This window comes from Cydia pomonella, chromosome 12 (assembly GCF_033807575.1).
Source record: "Cydia pomonella isolate Wapato2018A chromosome 12, ilCydPomo1, whole genome shotgun sequence".
NCBI classification, from domain to species: Eukaryota; Metazoa; Arthropoda; class Insecta; order Lepidoptera; family Tortricidae; genus Cydia; species Cydia pomonella.
In genome coordinates, this window is record NC_084714.1 from 10263715 (window position 1) to 10282442 (window position 18728).

The 18728-nt window shown below is 42.1% G+C and overlaps 1 protein-coding gene across 1 annotated transcript in view; it reads left to right on the plus strand.

Annotated features, from left to right (window-relative positions):
* Window positions 1–18728, plus strand: part of LOC133523497 (nuclear pore complex protein Nup160 homolog) — a 53106-nt gene that overhangs the window by 17306 nt on the left and 17072 nt on the right. The window contains exons 12-23 of the mRNA XM_061859129.1: window positions 249–372; window positions 1331–1539; window positions 2368–2494; window positions 2616–2712; window positions 3004–3144; window positions 3650–3850; window positions 7537–7655; window positions 8064–8236; window positions 8818–8913; window positions 9526–9658; window positions 11158–11319; window positions 18232–18392. Coding sequence (XP_061715113.1) covers window positions 249–372; window positions 1331–1539; window positions 2368–2494; window positions 2616–2712; window positions 3004–3144; window positions 3650–3850; window positions 7537–7655; window positions 8064–8236; window positions 8818–8913; window positions 9526–9658; window positions 11158–11319; window positions 18232–18392 — 1743 coding nt within the window. The remainder of the gene's footprint in view (window positions 1–248; window positions 373–1330; window positions 1540–2367; window positions 2495–2615; window positions 2713–3003; window positions 3145–3649; window positions 3851–7536; window positions 7656–8063; window positions 8237–8817; window positions 8914–9525; window positions 9659–11157; window positions 11320–18231; window positions 18393–18728) is intronic.

The following is an 18728-nucleotide window of genomic DNA, read 5'->3' on the forward strand; positions in this document are numbered from 1 at the left end:
TTTTGGACAGTTGTGTAAGTCTGTGACAACCCTAGGTAGGTACGGTGACCTTGAGCGGGGTCGGCATTGCGCATCAAAGGCGTCGGCCCACTGTTACTTTTTACACTGTGGTATCGTATCACCAGTACCCTAGCGTTAGTTACTGATTACAATTTCAAGATATTTAACAAATCATTAGTTTTTCGATGCATTTCTGTATTTAAATAATTTATTATTTATTTATATTATAATTTATTCTCTTAATGTAGAGCTGTGACGTGGATAACGGATGGTGGTGCGGCGTAGTCGGCCGCGCGGGCATATCCCTCGTGCGTGAACTGGAGCCACTCGAGCGTATGATGCTGTCGCCAGATATCGCCGCGCTAGACTCAGGTCAGTGACAATAGTTGATACAAATGAAAATACTTACTACAATGCAGAGCTGAGACATGGATAACGGATGGTGGTGCGGCGTAGTCGGCCGCGCGGGCATTTCCCGCGTGCGTGAACTGGAGCCACTCGAACGTATGATGCTGTCGCCAGATGTCGCCGCGCTAGACTCAGGTCAGTGACAATAGTTGATACAAATGAAAGTACTTACTAAAATGCAGAGCTGAGACATAGATAACGGATGGTGGTGCGGCGTAGTCGGGCGCGCGGGCATCTCCCTCGTGCGTTACTGGAGCCACTCGAGCGTGTGATGTGGTCGCTAGATGTCGACGCTCTAGACACCTAGCGACATCAGAATAGAAAACTCACAACTTTTTCACATTGTCTACGCATTTGGGCTCATAATCAAGATAATAGCTGTTGGATTTCCGTAACATAAATAGATAAATAAATGTTAGACTTATTTTTTATGGTTTAATCGAAGTTGTTTAATGTGACGATCAACGATTTAACCCTTTGAACGCCAAGGACCCCTAAAGGCGTCGTAACTGGTCGTGCCCACAGCGCCAAGGACCAGTATAGGTGTCATGATGTATGCTGTCAAAGTAATTAGCTCGCTTGCGCCCGGGAGCTTGGCCTTTGAGTAATGTTTGTGTTTATAACATAAATCGTTCAAAATGTTAAAGAGGCAGACAATCATTATTCTCCTTCGTATCGATGTATAAACATTACCATACCAATATAGATAGCTATTGCTCCAAGCTCCAAATTCCATTAAGTCCAAGACTCAGCGTTCTTCTGGAAACTTACAAATCATTTAAAAAGCAAACTAAAGTTCAGTGCGCTTAAAATAATCTGAATAATAGTAGTTTATGTGACTGCTACATAATAAAAGGCATTAAAATACACGAGTGTGGGTTTAAGAAACGAACGAAGTGAGTTAATTATGAATGTCGTTTAGGAATGGGCGGTGCGGGCGAGCTGTCCCCCGACGCGGTGCGCGTGGTGGCCGCCGGCGCGCTGTGGGAGCGCGCGGCCACGGCCGCCGGCGCCGCCGAGCTGGAGCGGCGCCTGTTCGCCTGCGCCGCGCCGCAGCACCGCCTGCTGCCGCGCCTGCTGCACCTGCTGCTGGCGCCGCCCGACCAGCCCGACACCGACTCTGGCCTGCCGGTAACTTATTTAATCGTATGGCGTATTCAATTTGTCAAGGGCGCTTACAATATTAGTGAAACTTTAACTAATTAGGTACTATAATTTTACATCTAGCTCCTTCACCCATCGGGCTGCGTTTTCATCAGGGAGGAGCAAGTCCAGAGTATCTCCAGGGTATTTTCTCTTTGGGCAGTCGTAGATGATATGGTGCATGGATTGCACTGGCTCTCCGCAATCACACATTGGTGACTCTCTCCAGCCGCACTTGAACATGTACTCTCCGCAAAGTCCATGCCCATTTCTGAGCCTGTTCAGCTGGCACCACTTTCGTCTGGGGGCCGAGAAGCCGAATGGCTTTTGCGTGGGGTCATAGTTGGATGCAGTTGCCTTTGGTGGATTTACCTTCCATTCGCTTAACTGTTCACCGGTAACTGGCCAACAAGGACACAGCGAGCTATTATTTACTTACACACAACCACACTCGCACACTTATCACTGTTTGGTTATACCGAAAGGAATAACCCCTGAAAGTCGGGGGGGAACCCGCGACCAGGCATAGCTGACCAGACATACTGACTGACAACTGACTTGGAGCAACATGAGATAGCTTTAAGCCCTCAACCCCCAGACGTTCCTTATTTTGGCAGATGTTACGTAAGCTTTATGCCCACAATGCCCAGAACAAACTTAGGTAATCTCTTAATAAAAATATCGGGAATAATAAAGTCAACGTCTTTAATTTCCCTAAAAGATTTCCTTATCTCTCTTAGTTTAAAACTTTTCTATGCTAATACATTTCTAACCTAAACAAGAATTAGTACAGAAGTAACGGCATGTATATTTCAGACACTGGCGCCGAGCCAAATAGACGACCTGGAGGCAGTCCTGGAACCCATCAAAGACTTACAGAATGCCGTCTTGGAGCTAAACGACGCACTGAGGCTAGATGTACCCGACATAGATACATCAAAATGTATGTAAAACCGCAATGAATGCGTGTTTTTTCTGTATATTGTTGTACCTGTTTTGTCGAATATTTCACGCATCTGTTTCGATGTTTCTTATCCTTAGTAGCATATAATTTAATTTTTTAGGTGAAGACGAAGACCAAAGTGAATACGATAGTTTATTTGCCAGTGACCTTGGCGTTTCAATCGTAACAGAATCAATTCGTCAGATGGCTGAAATGAGGTGACTACTATTTTATTTATATTTCTTATCATTCTATTCCTTTGCGACGTATTATGTGACTAAGCAACGCACGTGAATTATATTAATCGGATTTTTTTAAAATCCCATCTTGAGATGTATATTTGCATGATGAATTTCTGATGGCACTGAAATTAACGTATCTTTACTTAAAACACTTAAAACCCCATGTTGGAATTTAATAAAAAATACACACTGAATTTAATAAATCTTTATTATTCCCTTCCGTAATAATACAAGTCAAGTTCAAACACGGGATATTGTCGTAACTAGGTTACGAGTGGTTCGCGGCGCGCTAGTGGCGCTAGGAGTAGTGCGCGGCGCGGGCGGCGTGCCCGGCGCCGGCCACTGCGCCGTGCACTGGCAGGCCTACCGCGCGCTGCTGTGGCTGCGCGCCGCTACGCTACAGCGAGTGTGAGTATAGTGGTGCGCGGCGCGGGCGGCGTGCCCGGCGCCGGCCACTGCGCCGTGCACTGGCAGGCCTACCGCGCGCTGCTGTGGCTGCGCGCCGCTACGCTACAGCGAGTGTGAGTATAGTGGTGCGCGGCGCGGGCGGCGTGCCCGGCGCCGGCCACTGCGCCGTGCACTGGCAGGCCTACCGCGCGCTGCTGTGGCTGCGCGCCGCTACGCTACAGCGAGTGTGAGTATAGTGGTGCGTGGCGCGGGCGGCGTGCCCGGCGCCGGCCACTGCGCCGTGCACTGGCAAGCCTACCGCGCGCTGCTGTGCTACGCTCGGAATCGAAAAAAATTCACATGTCTATGTCACACGGAAGTTTTGAGTATAACCAGGTTTAATGTTGGTCAATGATTATTGGTTATAAACGTCAACGCAACTAAATGGTCTCGCTTTCATACTAAATTAGTTAGTGTGGGTGCGACACTGCGTGATAGTCGCGTGATCATTGGTCGTACACGACAGGGGCGGCGGCTCGCCAGAGCTGTTCCGGCTGAAGCTGGGCGCGCTGGGCGGCGCGGCGACGGCGGCGGCGGGCGGCGCGGCGGCGGGCTACGCGGCGGGCGCGGGCGGCGCGCGCGCCCGCCGCCACCTGGCGCACGCGAGGGCCAGCACGCACTGGCATCAGGCGCTGCCGCTGCTCACTTACCATCTGGCGCATCAGCTGTATCCTTTATTACACTTCTGAACACTAGAGACATTTATTTATTTATTTATTTATTTTATTTATTTGGAGATCCAACAGCTGTGACATTAACATAGAAAAAGATAGTAGATACAGGAAGCCAATTATAGGAACTCACAGGTAGTGACATAATACTAAACTAAGATTACGCACTATTGCAACCACATATGTGAACAAAGCGAATACAAATGATACTTAATAAGGATAATGTGGGAGTTCAAAATACTAATTAACTTACTAACATAATGAGGTCTAAGGTAAAATTATAAATAGTAAATCCGTAATTAATAGGTATTCAAGAAGGCGACAACACGCTCACTCAAAAGACTCAAAGTATTTCTGCACTAAATTACGTCTCACGCTAGGAATGCCACAGTTGAATATATCCATATCCAATTCTTTAGATAGCTCATTTAGGTTACGACTGGCGCGTGGTAAAAAACTATTCTGTCTGTATTTGGAAGATGCATTGCTGATTGCTATTGGGGGATGATACCTTTTAGAACGAATGGGGGTTTTGAAACATAGTTTACTTAGCAACTCAGAGCAATCGATTACACCATTGGTAATACTTAGGAGATATGTAATATCTGCTATTTCACGGCGTTTTTGTAAAGGGACAAGGTGATGGTGCTTACATATTTTAAGATAGTTGGAAGAACTGTAGGGATATTTTAATTTAAAGCAAAGGTGTTTTATGATTTTTTTCTGAATGCGTTCAATTCTGTCAATATATGTATTGTAGCAAGGGTTCCAGACCTGAGAGGCATATTCTAACTTACTTCTAACATATGAACAATATAGCACCTTAAGCGTCTTAGCCTGAGTGAAGTGAACAGAATTGCGCATTATGAAACCTAGGGCTTTATAAGCGCCACAAATAATGTTATTAATGTGATTATCAAAAATTAGTTTAGAGTCGTGAATGACCCCTAAATCTCTCATACATGATACTTTCTGCAGGGTTTGACCCTTTAAGGCATAGGTAGTATCGACTAAGTTACGTTGGCGCGAGAAGGTCATTGCAAAACATTTAGAGGGATTCAAGTCCAATCTGTATAATTGACAATAATCTTCAAGGCGTACGAGGTCAGACTGTAGTAATATTGAGTCAGCAATAGATTCTATCTTTAAGAAAACTTTCATGTCATCAGCGAAACAAAGAAGCTTGGAATGCAGGAGACATTTGTCAATATCATTAATAAATATATTAAAGAGCAACGGCCCTAATAATGACCCTTGCGGTACCCCACTAGGAACAGTGACCCAGCCGGACATATAATTATTCACGACAACAGCCTGGGTTCTGTTCTCGATATATGATATAAACCATCGCAGTAAATCCCCATTTATTCCGATGTTATTCAGCTTTGATATTAGTAAGCTGTGGTCAATGCGATCGAAACATTTGCTGTAATCAGTATAAATTACATCAACTTGGGACCCACTATCCATAGCGTCAGTAACATAATCGTTCAACAGAATAAGATTAGATACTGTAGATCTACGTCGCAAAAATCCGTGTTGATTAGCATTAAAATAATTATTTAAACAATTATAAACTTGATTAAAAACAATTTTTTCAAGCACTTTTGATAAAATACATAATTTGGATATGGGCCTGTAATTTGCAATATCAGTTTTGGGCCCTTTTTTATGTACTGGGGTGATAAAAGCAGACTTCCATATTGAAGGTATAGAGCACTCTGAGAAGGAACGCCGAAAAAGCATGACTATCGGCCTTGCTAGGTTCTCAGCACACTTAATTAAAACACATGACATGACATGTTGTAATGAAGACTCGTGACCTCAAGGTGCCCACGATGACTTTTGTAATTTTAACCTAATGACGACTGACGAGAAATGTACGCCTGATGCCAAAGAAATATGTCGAAATACATGGAGCAAACTGACATTAGAAAATACTTTATAATAGATGCCAACAGAGCTTCTTTATAACTTGTGTCTAGGTAAGTATTTTATACAAAATTAATAAAATTTAAGTGACAAATTTTCAAACGCACGTTTCAATGGAGAGCGTGCGTGTTGGAGGGTCTGCCGTCTGCCATCTCGTGTTCTGTATCTAAAGCGAAAAAAAATCACGCTTCTAAACGGGTGCTGGCCTCTACACTTCATGCTGGCAATATTTCGCATAGTAAGGTCTGCCATCTAGTGGCTTTAATCTACAAATGGAAATTTGACATAATGCTTCGCGCCAATGAGTAGAGGGCGTCTGTGCTGTCGTCTACAGTTCATGCAATACATTGTACTGTACATTGAATACTTATTAATAGTTAAATAACGTTTTCGTAAGTTTATCAATGTATAAATGTCAAAATATGTATCAACAAAATGAATAATTAAATACTATTACGACGAGTTCACATTACTGTTGTTAAATTATCTATATAACTAGCAGAAAGAAATATATGTCATCCTTTTTAGGGTTCCGTAGCCAAATGGCAAAAAACGGAACCCTTATAGATTCGTCATGTCCGTCTGTCTGTCCGATTCTGTCACAGCCACTTTTTTCCGAAACTATAAGAGCTATATTGTTCAAACTTAGTAAGTGGATGTATTCTATGAACCGCATTAAGATGTTCACACAAAAATAGAAAAAAAACAATAAATTTTGGGGGTTCCCCATACTTAGAACTGAAACTCAAAAAATCTTATTTCATCAAACCCATACGTGTGGGGTATCTATGGATAGGTCTTTAAAAAATGATATTTAGGTTCCTAATATCATTTTTTTCTAAACTGAATAGTTTGCGCGAGAGACACTTCTAAAGTGAAAAAATTTGTCCCCCCCCCCCCTGTAACTTCTAAAATAACAGAATGAAAAAACTAAAAAAAATATATGATATACATTGTCATGCAAACTTCCACCGAAAATTGGTTTGAACGAGATCTAGTAAGTAGTTTTTTTTAATACGTCATAAAATTTAAAAAAAAAAAATTTTTTATCAAACCCATACGTGTATTTATGGATAGGTCTTCAAAAATGATATTTAGGTTCCTAATATTTTTTTTTTCTAAACTGAATAGTTTGCGCGAGAGACACTTCCAAAGTGGTAAAATGTTGAACAAGAACTAGCAAGTAGATTTTTTTAAAACGTCTCAAATGGTACGGAACCCTTCATGCGCGAGTCCGACTCGCACTTGGCCGCTTTTTTTTATTGTTTTGCTGTGCTAAGCAATTTTTTTCCAATAATATTTCATCATGTTTGGCAGTTGACGACAGAGCTGAAAACGAGACTGAGCGAACAAGCCGTTTGAGCACGGCGTTTGTGGGCCATTTTTTTTGTGCTGATAGTGAATCCAGTTAATTATACTACCCCAATGTTTCAACATATTTAACTCTTATTCCTTATTCAGTAAACTAATGTTTCTAACGTTGTCGGGACTTATAACCACTGGTCGCCGAGGGAGTGTGAAGGCACCTCTAATCCATAGATTGGTGCAGTCAATATAGTTTTTACTAAAAGTAATTCAAGTTGAGCTTCCAACCCCAAAACGAACCTGATTTTATACATACAAAGCCGGCGGAACCAGGGTTCGAACCCACAACCTTAATTTTATAGCCGCAAATCTCGCAAATTAATTCACAAACCAACTGTTTATTGATGATTACGGTTTTATAAGTTTCCTTAGCAAAGCTATTAAGATGGGCAGTGAGCGGCGGTTTCGAGTTCGGCTGGTGGCTGGCTTCCATCAACCAGCCGCGATTGGTACAAAGCTACGTGTCTATGCTCGAGCCCTGGTGCGAGTGGAATGCTTGCTCGCGTAAGTTCATCTCTACTTATTTTGCAATCAGTACTTTGGGCGAGACATGTTGCAAGGACTCTCTGGACCAATATGTTGATGGATTGGTGGCCGCTTTCGGATGAAAGAAGCGCCTGGCGGCCATTAGCCTCGTCGGGTGGATGACATTTGGAAAATCGTGGGGCGCTTCTGAGTGAGAATAGCCCAGGACCATGAGTGGCGTACACAAAGAGAGGTCTATGCTCAGCAGTGGGCGATTGGAGGATAAAATGATGATAATACTTCAGCTACAAAAAGTTATTTCGGTAGTTGGAGCGCGTATAACTCCATTAGAGTTGCAAGCGTTCGTGGGTGCGGTATCTGCTTAACATCAGGCGGGCCGTACGCTTGTTTGCCACCATCATTCTCGTGATTAATTTTTGTTCGCAGGTCAATTCATCCTCGGCCTGTCTCTCTTGGACCTATCGGACGCGGAAGGCGCGTACACGGCCTTCTGCAAAGCAGCGAAAGGCGTCAGCACGGAGCCGTTCCTGCGGCAGCTGGTGGCGGCGCCCGACGCGCGCCTCACGCAGCACCAGGCGCTCGTGCTGTATTATATGAAGGTACCTTTTACTGGAACAATTTACTAATAACCAGTAACTCGCTCAGGGACGGCGGAACGAGCCGCAGCGCACACCTTACCGCTTCTTCAGTTCGAAGTAGTTTCTAATTAGTCTTTTCTGTAACCAAAAGTCAGTACATAGTTCACATTAGTCAAATAAACAATATTGGTACACCCCCAAAATTAAGCTCTGGTCCATGTTCCCTAACAGAATAGACTACTTGTTTATCCGACCGAACCGTATATTCTTTTCTAAAATAACGGTTAAAAGTTGCAGCAACCTATATATTTTTTATATACATTTACGCTTTTGTTATGTACACTTTAAGTTTACACTATTATTATTTTTTCAATTGTACATCGAAATTTAAAATTAGGAAACTATAGGTCTATATCGAAATCAATGTGTGGCTGTTAACTAAGTTGCTCATGTTTATTTTAAGACTGTTTGTTTCTCAATAAATTAAAAAAAAATATTGGTACACCTCCAAAAATTAAACTCCGGTCCATGTTCCTTAACAGAATAGACTACTTGTTTATTTGTGAGTGTGTGAATTATTAGATCTGTTTGTATTGTTTTAGGTGATCAAACTGTTTGAGATTCACGACGCAGGCGCGTGTGTCGTGCGTCTCGCGGAGACCGCCATCAGCATCGCCGACAAGAACGATCCCAATTTGGTGTGTATATTCGCATATAATTTTTATTATATAAAAAAATAAATACAAAAATACAAAATTCTTTATTTCCTTAAAAAACACATGGCCATGATTTAGGGGATGGAGCCGCCCGGTAAGCAAAGAATTGCCTGTGTTGGGCGGCACCGCTCTTCCCTACGTTAACAACAAAACAACAAGTAAATTATTTATACAACATATGAAAACCTAAAAATCTAAAAATATAATTTCTAAATATTTAATATTCTTATAAATTAAGTAATCAATTTGAAGACTTATTTTATTGTATTATAAATATAACTAACTTAAATATGAAAGTAGCTGTACATACATGAAAAAGATTGTGTGTGTGTGTGTGTGTGTGTGTGCGTGTGTGTGTGCGTGTATGTGTACGTATGTATGATAGAATATTCTGTCCGATTTATTTATATATATATATATTATGTGATTATATATATATATTATGTGAGTGATGCACGTGGCTTGAATCTCTTCAGCGTTCGACATACGCTGCTCGTCCGAATTAAACGATATCTCGCCATTGGCGCCGTACACTTGCGCAAATTGAAATGAAAGCTGGAACTTCGATTTGTTACTATTCCCCGTTGTCCGCAGCCAATGTTCCAGTGGGTAGTGTTCAAGTGGCACTTGGCGGGCGGGCGCGTGGAGCGCGCGCTCAGCGCCGCCGCCGCCAACCCCGCGCCGCACGCGCGCGCCGCCGCCGCCGCCACACTTCTTACTACGCTGGGTAACTACACTATTCACGGCCAATGTTCCAGTGGGTGGTGTTTAAGTGGCAGTTGGCGGGAGGGCGCGTGGAGCACGCGCTCAGCGCCGCCGCCGCCAACCCAGCGCCACACGCGCGCGTCGCCGTCGGCGCCACACTTCTTACTACGCTGGGTAACTACACTATTCACAGCCAATGTTCCAGTGGGTGGTGTTTAAGTGGCACTTGGCGGGCGGGCACGTGGAGCACGCGCTCAGCGCCGCCGCCGACAATCCCGCGCCGCACGCGTGCGCCGCCGCCGACACACGCGTGCGCCGCCGCCGCCACACGCGTGCGCCGCCGCCGCCACACTTCTTACTACGCTGGGTAACTACACTATTCACAGCCAATGTTCCAGTGGGTGGTGTTTAAGTGGCACTTGGCGGGCGGGCACGTGGAGCACGCGCTCAGCGCCGCCGCCGACAATCCCGCGCCGCACGCGTGCGCCGCCGCCGCCACACGCGTGCGCCGCCGCCGCCACACTTCTTACTACGCTGGGTAACTACACTATTCACAGCCAATGTTCCAGTGGGTGGTGTTTAAGTGGCACTTGGCGGGCGGGCACGTGGAGCAAGCGCTCAGCGCCGCCGCCGACAATCCCGCGCCGCACGCGTGCGCCGCCGCCGCCACACGCGTGCGCCGCCGCCGCCACACTTCTTACTACGCTGGGTAACTACACTATTCACAGCCAATGTTCCAGTGGGTGGTGTTTAAGTGGCACTTGGCGGGCGGGCACGTGGAGCACGCGCTCAGCGCCGCCGCCGACAATCCCGCGCCGCACGCGTGCGCCGCCGCCGCCACACTTCTTACTACGCTGGGTAACTACACTATTCACAGCCAATGTTCCAGTGGGTGGTGTTTAAGTGGCACTTGGCGGGCGGGCACGTGGAGCACGCGCTCAGCGCCGCCGCCAACAATCCCGCGCCGCACGCGTGCGCCACACGCGTGCGCCGCCGCCGCCACACTTCTTGCTACGCTGGGTAACTACACTATTCATATATATCCTTAGAAAAAAAAAACTTCACAAAACAGTTTAAAATAAATAAATAAATAGGTAGTTGGAACTATGTGAAGTACATTTTACGGTATTCACTCACTATCTAAATCTACCAAATCTCTATCTGATCCAAATTACTAATGCTTTCTAGCAGCAAATCCACCACAAAAATACCAAAATCCATAGGGTTCCTGGATAGGGACCTGTGGAGGTCGGTTATTGAGTTCTCTGTAATTGATGACTATGGGGCCAATTGCGAAATGATTCTATGCTTTCAAAAAAAAAGTAATCTTTTTTTCAAGTCGGTCCAGCCGCGTCGTTGAGAAATCGGAAAACACAGAAACTTTCAGGAATTGAAAACCTCCTCCTCGGGATATATAAAGCGATTTAAATCATTTTTAATTTTTTACCATTTTTTATCATCACTCTTAGTTTTCCTACAACTTTGCTAGTAGCCAATATTGTTTTTTTTTCTGTTCATTAGCATCCCGAAAACAACTAAGCGCCCTAGTATCATGCGGCGCGCTAGCAGCAGAAGCGGAGCGCGCAGCGGCAGCGCGTGCCAAACTGCACGACGCGCACGGTGACAACCCGTACTACGACTTCTTATACGCCCTGCACATATCTAGGCATCATTATAGAAAAGGTTAATGTTGATACTTATGTTATAATGAATATATACGACCGGTCTGGCCTAGTGGGTAGTGACCCTGCTACGAAGCTGATGGTCCCGGGTTCAAATCCTGGTAAGGGCATGTATTCGTGTGATGAGCATGGGTGTTTTCTATGTATTTAAGTATTTATAAATATTTATATATTATATATATCGTTGTCTAAGTACCCTCAACACAAGCCTTATTGAGCTTACTGTGGGACTTAGTCAATTTGTGTAATAATGTCCTCCTTCTCTCCTCCACCGGAACAACATTTCAAAAATGTTGTCAAATTATAGTTGAGTGATTTGACGGTTTTTTTCCCAGCGGTCATAGTGTACTCACGGTTGACCGCCTGACCGGGATTATTTTAATGAGGACTCTGCTCTAGATTTGGAATGACATCCGCTGTGTTGTTGTGTGGTAGGACACAAAGCGAGATGACATTCACAGTGCCCATACCAAAAAGTAAGTGAGTGAGTGCTAGGGTCGGCAACGCGCATGTAACTCCTCTGGAGTTGCAGTCGTACCTATGTATGTATGTATGTATGTATGTATGTATGCGACGGAGACTGCTTACCATCAGGCGGGCCGTATGCTTGTTTGCTACCGACGTAGTATACAATTTTCATGAGGCTTTGGAAAATTCAATTGGGCTTTTCACACGAGCTTTGGATGCTGTTATTGCCAGTGACACCGGGCTTATACCCGCCTCCCATTACGAACGGGACTCCCAATGCAAATTTTAATAAGAGCATTTTCACCGCGAGCAAGCGGAGTGGATTGAGCCAGTTAGAATGGGTCCGCTGTGTCTCCGTATCGCACTCAGATCATAGAATGTACTAGATACATGACGGAGGCGTGGCGCGTGTCGCCGCAACATGGCCATACCGTGTCCGCCATCCGCCATCAACAGTTGCAATTTAGCTGTCATTGAAAAATTTGCGCATACATTTTCTTAAAATGCCGTTCTTTCGTGTCGAAATAGGAGTGCATACAAAAACCACAAGGATCATGAGGTTAAATACCACATGTGGGTACATTTATTTTCATGTATTAGTCAATAAAACTACACATTTTAGCAAACTATTTGTAGTGTGCGAAGCAACGGCGCAATGCATTAAATCGCTAACGATATTCACAACGGCATTATTGTTCCTTGGTACGACCGCCAACCGCTCCCGTCTTGACGCCGCGATATATATTTTTTTTTTTATACTACGTCGGTGGCAAACAAGCATACGGCCTGCCTGATGGTAAGCAGTCTCCGTAGCCTATGTACACCTGCAACTCCAGAGGAGTTACATGCGCGTTGCCGACCCTAACCCCACCCCCCTCGTTGAGCTCTGGCAACCTTACTCACCGGCAGGAACACAACACTATAGAGTGATATAGTGAGTGGTAGTGATAGATATAGAGTGGCGCTCGTGCATAATTGATGTTTGAGCGTTATCGATAAAAATATCTGGATATAGTATCGCAAATAATTACTTCTATACAATAGTGTGTATAGAAGTAATTATTTTTCACGTAAAATTTTATTATTAATTTGTACGTGTAGTATACCTATTAATTTTAATTAAGAATCGAGTAGGGACGTAAAAGAAAAAACTGTTTTCATTACAATTATTTATTACATTGTAGTTTATGCCTGTAATTATACTTTAGTCAGGTTCTTAAGCAACGATTCGAATAACTGCACTAGGTATAATCAAATATGTTCATTCTTGAAAAATTATAATTTAACATAATTTGCTTCCACTGTTCTTCATAATTCTACGACATATGCTATAATAAAGTCTGTTTTTTTATTCCGTAGACGAAAATGACAACCACAAATGTCAATCGTAGAAATAATGTGACCAGCTTAAAACAAATAGTGCTGATCTTTGATTTCGGTTTGTGAATAACCGTGAAATATTAAATTAATTTTAGATTCAAAATAAACAATAAATGAAATCTACTCACTACATGATAGGAAGTAAACAATAAATAAAATCTACTCACTACTAATCCACTCAAACATTTAATAATTGCATTATGAGCTTCGAGGTGATTGGTAATCTTACAATAAAATCGCTTTTAAATATTAGAAATATTGTGTATAGACCTGGATACAAACTTTCTAAATGCCTCAAAATGGTGTTACATGCCTATATAAGTAACTCCCAATAGTTTATTTTCGGTTATTACCGGTTGTAGCATATCACTATTTATAAGACGTAAAAAACTAGCAACACATGAAATGTCATTTTAGTCTATGGGATAAAAAAATAGACTATAGGTTCATTAAAAAATACAATTGTCACTATTTTATTAATATAACCCTAATTTTTACTCCCTTTTGTGAAGTACAATCAAGGCGAGTGTTCGTGTCTGACGTAGGGAATGCTAACCGGTTAACCGGTTACCCGGTAATTTGACCAATATTACAGTCGGTAAAATACCGGTAATTTCCAGCCGTAACCGGGAATTTACCGAACGTTGTATAGGCAAATAAAAATGTAACAATCCTCGCTATGGACGGAATGGTCGCTAATCCCTCGCCCTTTCCCTTCTCGCCACCCCTACCCGACCCGCCTTACTATGTTCATTGTCCTTTGTTTTAGTCTGTAGTGTCAGACAAGAGTGGAATGCGAAAGAACATTTTCTACCGCTGGTTACTTGTGTTCAAGATATCGTTCACGAATGTCTAAGCAACGTTCTAATTAATCGCCTAGATATTTAACAAACGCAATTATTTTATACATAATTAACAGAATGATCTGATGATGACATGTTCCTGATTCCAACTCCTATCTTAAGATCCCGGTAACGATTTTAGAGCAAAAATTTTAAATTGATAGATTTAGTCGTTGGAATTGTACACCTTTTGTTACGTAATATCTAAATAACAAGTATTGGTTTCTATTAGCACGTTTTTTCATCTTGCCTTTTAATAATGAGGTCGCAAGCGTGCGTCCCCGGTAATAGGTGACGAGAAGGGTTAGTTTTTAAAAATTCATATAAATTATGGTAGTAAATTATACAAAATGATGTATAAGAACAGTTTCAGCAAATGTACAACATGATTGTTTAAGTATCAAAATTACGTTGAAATTAAGTCAATTTTCAGAGAAATTGTCACTTGTTTTGAAGTAATTTCTGGAGAAAATTGATTTCGTCTAACTTTCATTTACACTACTTCAAATTTATAGTAACAAAAATGTAGTTTATTAAAGTTGAAGTACAGGATATGTGTAATACAAAATTACCATTTTTAGCAGTCCAAACTTAACGAAATTTACAAATAAGATCGACAAAATCACTGCTTTTCGCGCGTTTACCTAAACGTCCATCAGAAAAAAAACCATTACTAATTAAGTGAGTCTGTTTAAAAAAAAAAAATATTATAATGAAAGATAACAAGACGTGCTAATAGAAACCAGTACTTGTTATTTTTAATAGTTAACAAAAGGTGTACAATTTCATGCGCTTAATCTATCAATTTGACATTTTTGCGACTAAAATCGATAACGGCCTCTTAAAGTTCCATTTTAAAGTAACTAGTGTTAAAATGATATGAAACTAATCTTGCTGTTAAATTTTTTTTTTCTTATATTTACTAGATTTTAATGAATGTTGATTACGGTTTTAGTTACTTTAATAACAATATTATATTGATAGATGTGTAAATGCAAACGTGTATGACATTTAAATGACGACTGTCACTCTTTAGTTATAATTTTTGTTACCCTTTGATTACTGCGATTTTTAAGGAATTAAAAAAGTTTAATGTTGCTTATTTAATGTACAAGTTCATTTCGCTTTGAAATGATACATGTTTGATTTTTTATTTAATATGATTAGTAAATATATCTTGTTTAATGTTTATAGTTTATTTTCATTATTTTGTTTTGTCGATGTTTCTATAACGTGCTGTTGATTACTTTTAAAGGTTACTGACGAAAATAAGGACACAATCAATAATAATGCAAAATCAATGTTTTTTAATTCATAAACGTATAACCGGTAATTTACCGGTTAACCGGTTAGTGGGACCTCGCGTCGGTAAATTACGGGTAATGAAAAACGCCCGGTTATTGCATTCCCTAGTCTGACGACAATTCTATAGTAAACAATTTAAGCAAACAGTAAATAAAATCGTTACTAAAATTTAAACCAAATGTTTATTAAATATATTACGATTTGATTAGCATAAAACAAGCTTTGAATCATGGTACTTTTTTTTATTAAAAGCTTTGTATTACATTTTATCAGTAATAACCTTTGTGACAGAATTTATGGATCGACTAAATATACCTTAAAAAATCTTAGCTCGCAAATAAGGCCAAACATTAAAAGGAATATAAATTAAGTTAATGGCAATTATTACTTAAAACAAAATGTTTTAATGTCAAAACAATAAGGTAATGTCTAGAGCATATAAAATATCGATAGCTGTCGTAACTTTATCGACTTGTCCCCCTCTAGTGTCGCCGCTCTCGTCTCTTACTCCGCGCGTTTTGTCCAATCACAGCGCGTGAGTTGGTTATATCTAGCCACGCCCTCAATGATGTGGTGGGGAACAGTTTGAGACAACGAGACTCATTGAAATTATGTTTCGTTATAAATCTTGTTACTTCTTATATCTATGGTATCGCACGATAGTTTAAGCGGTCTCCGTTCTTATTTCTCACCACGCACTCAAAGTCAAAGTCAATATATTCTTTATTCAAATAGGCCTGGCAACAAGCACTTTTAAATTGTCAAATTTTACAAATATAGTTCGTGTCATTCACGATTATTCGCAGATTTATCAAATCTAACCTTTAATACCATAACAATACAAGTCGCGCGGCACGCGCACGCGTCGTTGTCAATGGCACGATCTATATCATCGTAATCTAAATATCAACATAAATCAGAGCAATTTATTGATGCAGTTATTATTGTTCTTAATAAAACATTGAATTATAGATATGTCAAACTTAATAATAATAATTTCACAATACACACCAAAATTGTATAAAAATACTAGTCTAGAAACTTTCTACAATAAAATCTAAATGTTAAAAAACACGGATTGCAACATACATACATTGAGTTATTAATTTCATATTTATTAACATAATAATAAATAAATAGTTATTATCAATCTCACTTAAGCCCACGTCATCATCATTCATATAGTCTTGTCACACGACTCTTGTGGGCTATAATAGGCTTTAGAGATAAGCTTACCTTTTACATTTATGATTTTTGAGATGCTGCAGCATCCGGACATTACGAAAGCATTTTTGCCCATGCTGAAATGGAGGCCTTTGCTAACACTCGGTCAATAAAAATTCGTGAAATGAATTTGATATTAAGCTGACTGTACCTTGTTCCAAGCCTTCAAATTGAGATAACGCCTTTCGTTTCATACTGGCAACACCACAGTTCCGATGACTGCGGAATACCGGCTGTTATAACGGATTTTTTCGAATCCAGCAGTGGCAGCATGGTTCCATTTTATCGCTTTTCACTATGCCCGTCACTTTCGCACTTACGTACTTGTTAGAACGTGACAGGCATGGTGACAAATGATAAAGACCCGACAATCTTAGCCCTACAGTTGGCAGGCTGCGCTGGATTAAAACGTTAAAATATCAAACCGTTGTAGGTAAAGTTTTATCAACGGCTCAGTTCAATGAGTTTACTAACAGACAATTCAGTGATGATATTTGGAACTTTATTATAAAATCTTACACAATTACCCATGAATATTTTATTTTATTTTATGGAGCCCATTGAAGGGCAAGTGAGCTTATGCTTATTTCTAGTATTAATCTCATAAATATATCGACAGTGCACTGTCATAAACTCATTATTTTAATGTCCTTAAAGTTATCTGTAAGTGAGTCTCTATGGTAAATTTTATATATTTGACGAATAGCCTTCTTCTGCAGAACAAAAATGTTATTTATCTCGAAAGCACTGCCCCATAGTAAAATACCATATGACATAATGCTATTAAAGTAACTAAAATAAACGAATCGAGCTGTTTTCACGTCTGTTTACTGACGGATCTTGCTCACTGCAAAAGCTGCAGAACTTAGGCCAATCGAGAGATTAGCAATATGAGGACCCCACTGTAGTTTATAATCTAAAGTTATACAAGACAAGAAACGGTACTATCTTCTAGTTTCATTTCCTCATCCTTTACAATGAGACTTGTTTGCTTACACCTTATGTTACGCGTAACAAACTTAATACATTCAGTATTTTTCTCATTTGAAAATAAATTATTAACATTGAACCAATTTACTACTTTAGAAATAGCATTGTTTACATCACTGCAAACTTGTTGTTGTCGTTTGACTTTGAACATTAGTGAGGTATCGTCAGCAAATAATATATCATGTTGGGTCTTTACAAGGTATGGCAGGTAATTAGTGTAGATAAGGAATAGGAACTGCGGTAGATCCATAGAGACCAAAGATCCGGGTGATCGCTGTCCACTCTTCGCGTAGTCCGTTCACAGTAAAAGGAAACTGGTGAAACGCGGAATTTGCGGAGTGAGTGAGGTGGGATGTGCGGACACAGCGGACCCATTTTTACTCACTCACTCCGCTCCGCTGACACGCTCGCGACGGAAGTGCTTGAATGAAAATTAATGCTACGAGTAGTCGAGTGGAGTTCGCACTGAATTCCGCTCGACTCTGCGAACACTTTCGTGACTCTTTGGACCAGTTTAGTCCGCTCCGCTCACTCTTATTCAGTAGAAGCACATTTATGCAGTTCGCCATTTATTTAAACGGGCGAGTTCAACGGATTCCGTATGGAGTCCGTTCTGCTCGCTCTGGAAGGCGGGCATTACACCGTGAGACACCTGTTCGTTTACATGATATATACATAACTAATCATCTATTCTTGTCTCACAGCCGCGTCAATAATGTACGAGCGCGCGGCTCGCTGCGCCGCGGAGCGCTCGGAGGTGGCGGATGGCGCCCGTGCACGCTGGCTGGCGGCCGCGCTCACCTGCCTGCGCCTCGCCAAGCCCGAGCACGCCTTCCTGGCGCGCCCCGCGCCGCGCGCGCTGCAGGTGTGTGTCACTATACTGTACGCTCGGAGGTGGCGGATGGCGCCCGTGCACGCTGGCTGGCGGCCGCGCTCACCTGCCTGCGCCTCGCCAAGCCCGAGCACGCCTTCCTGGCGCGCCCCGCGCCGCGCGCGCTGCAGGTGTGTGTCACTATACTGTACGCTCGGAGGTGGCGGATGGCGCCCGTGCACGCTGGCTGGCGGCCGCGCTCACCTGCCTGCGCCTCGCCAAGCCCGAGCACGCCTTCCTGGCGCGCCCCGCGCCGCGCGCGCTGCAGGTGTGTGTCACTATACTGTACGCTCGGAGGTGGCGGATGGCGCCCGTGCACGCTGGCTGGCG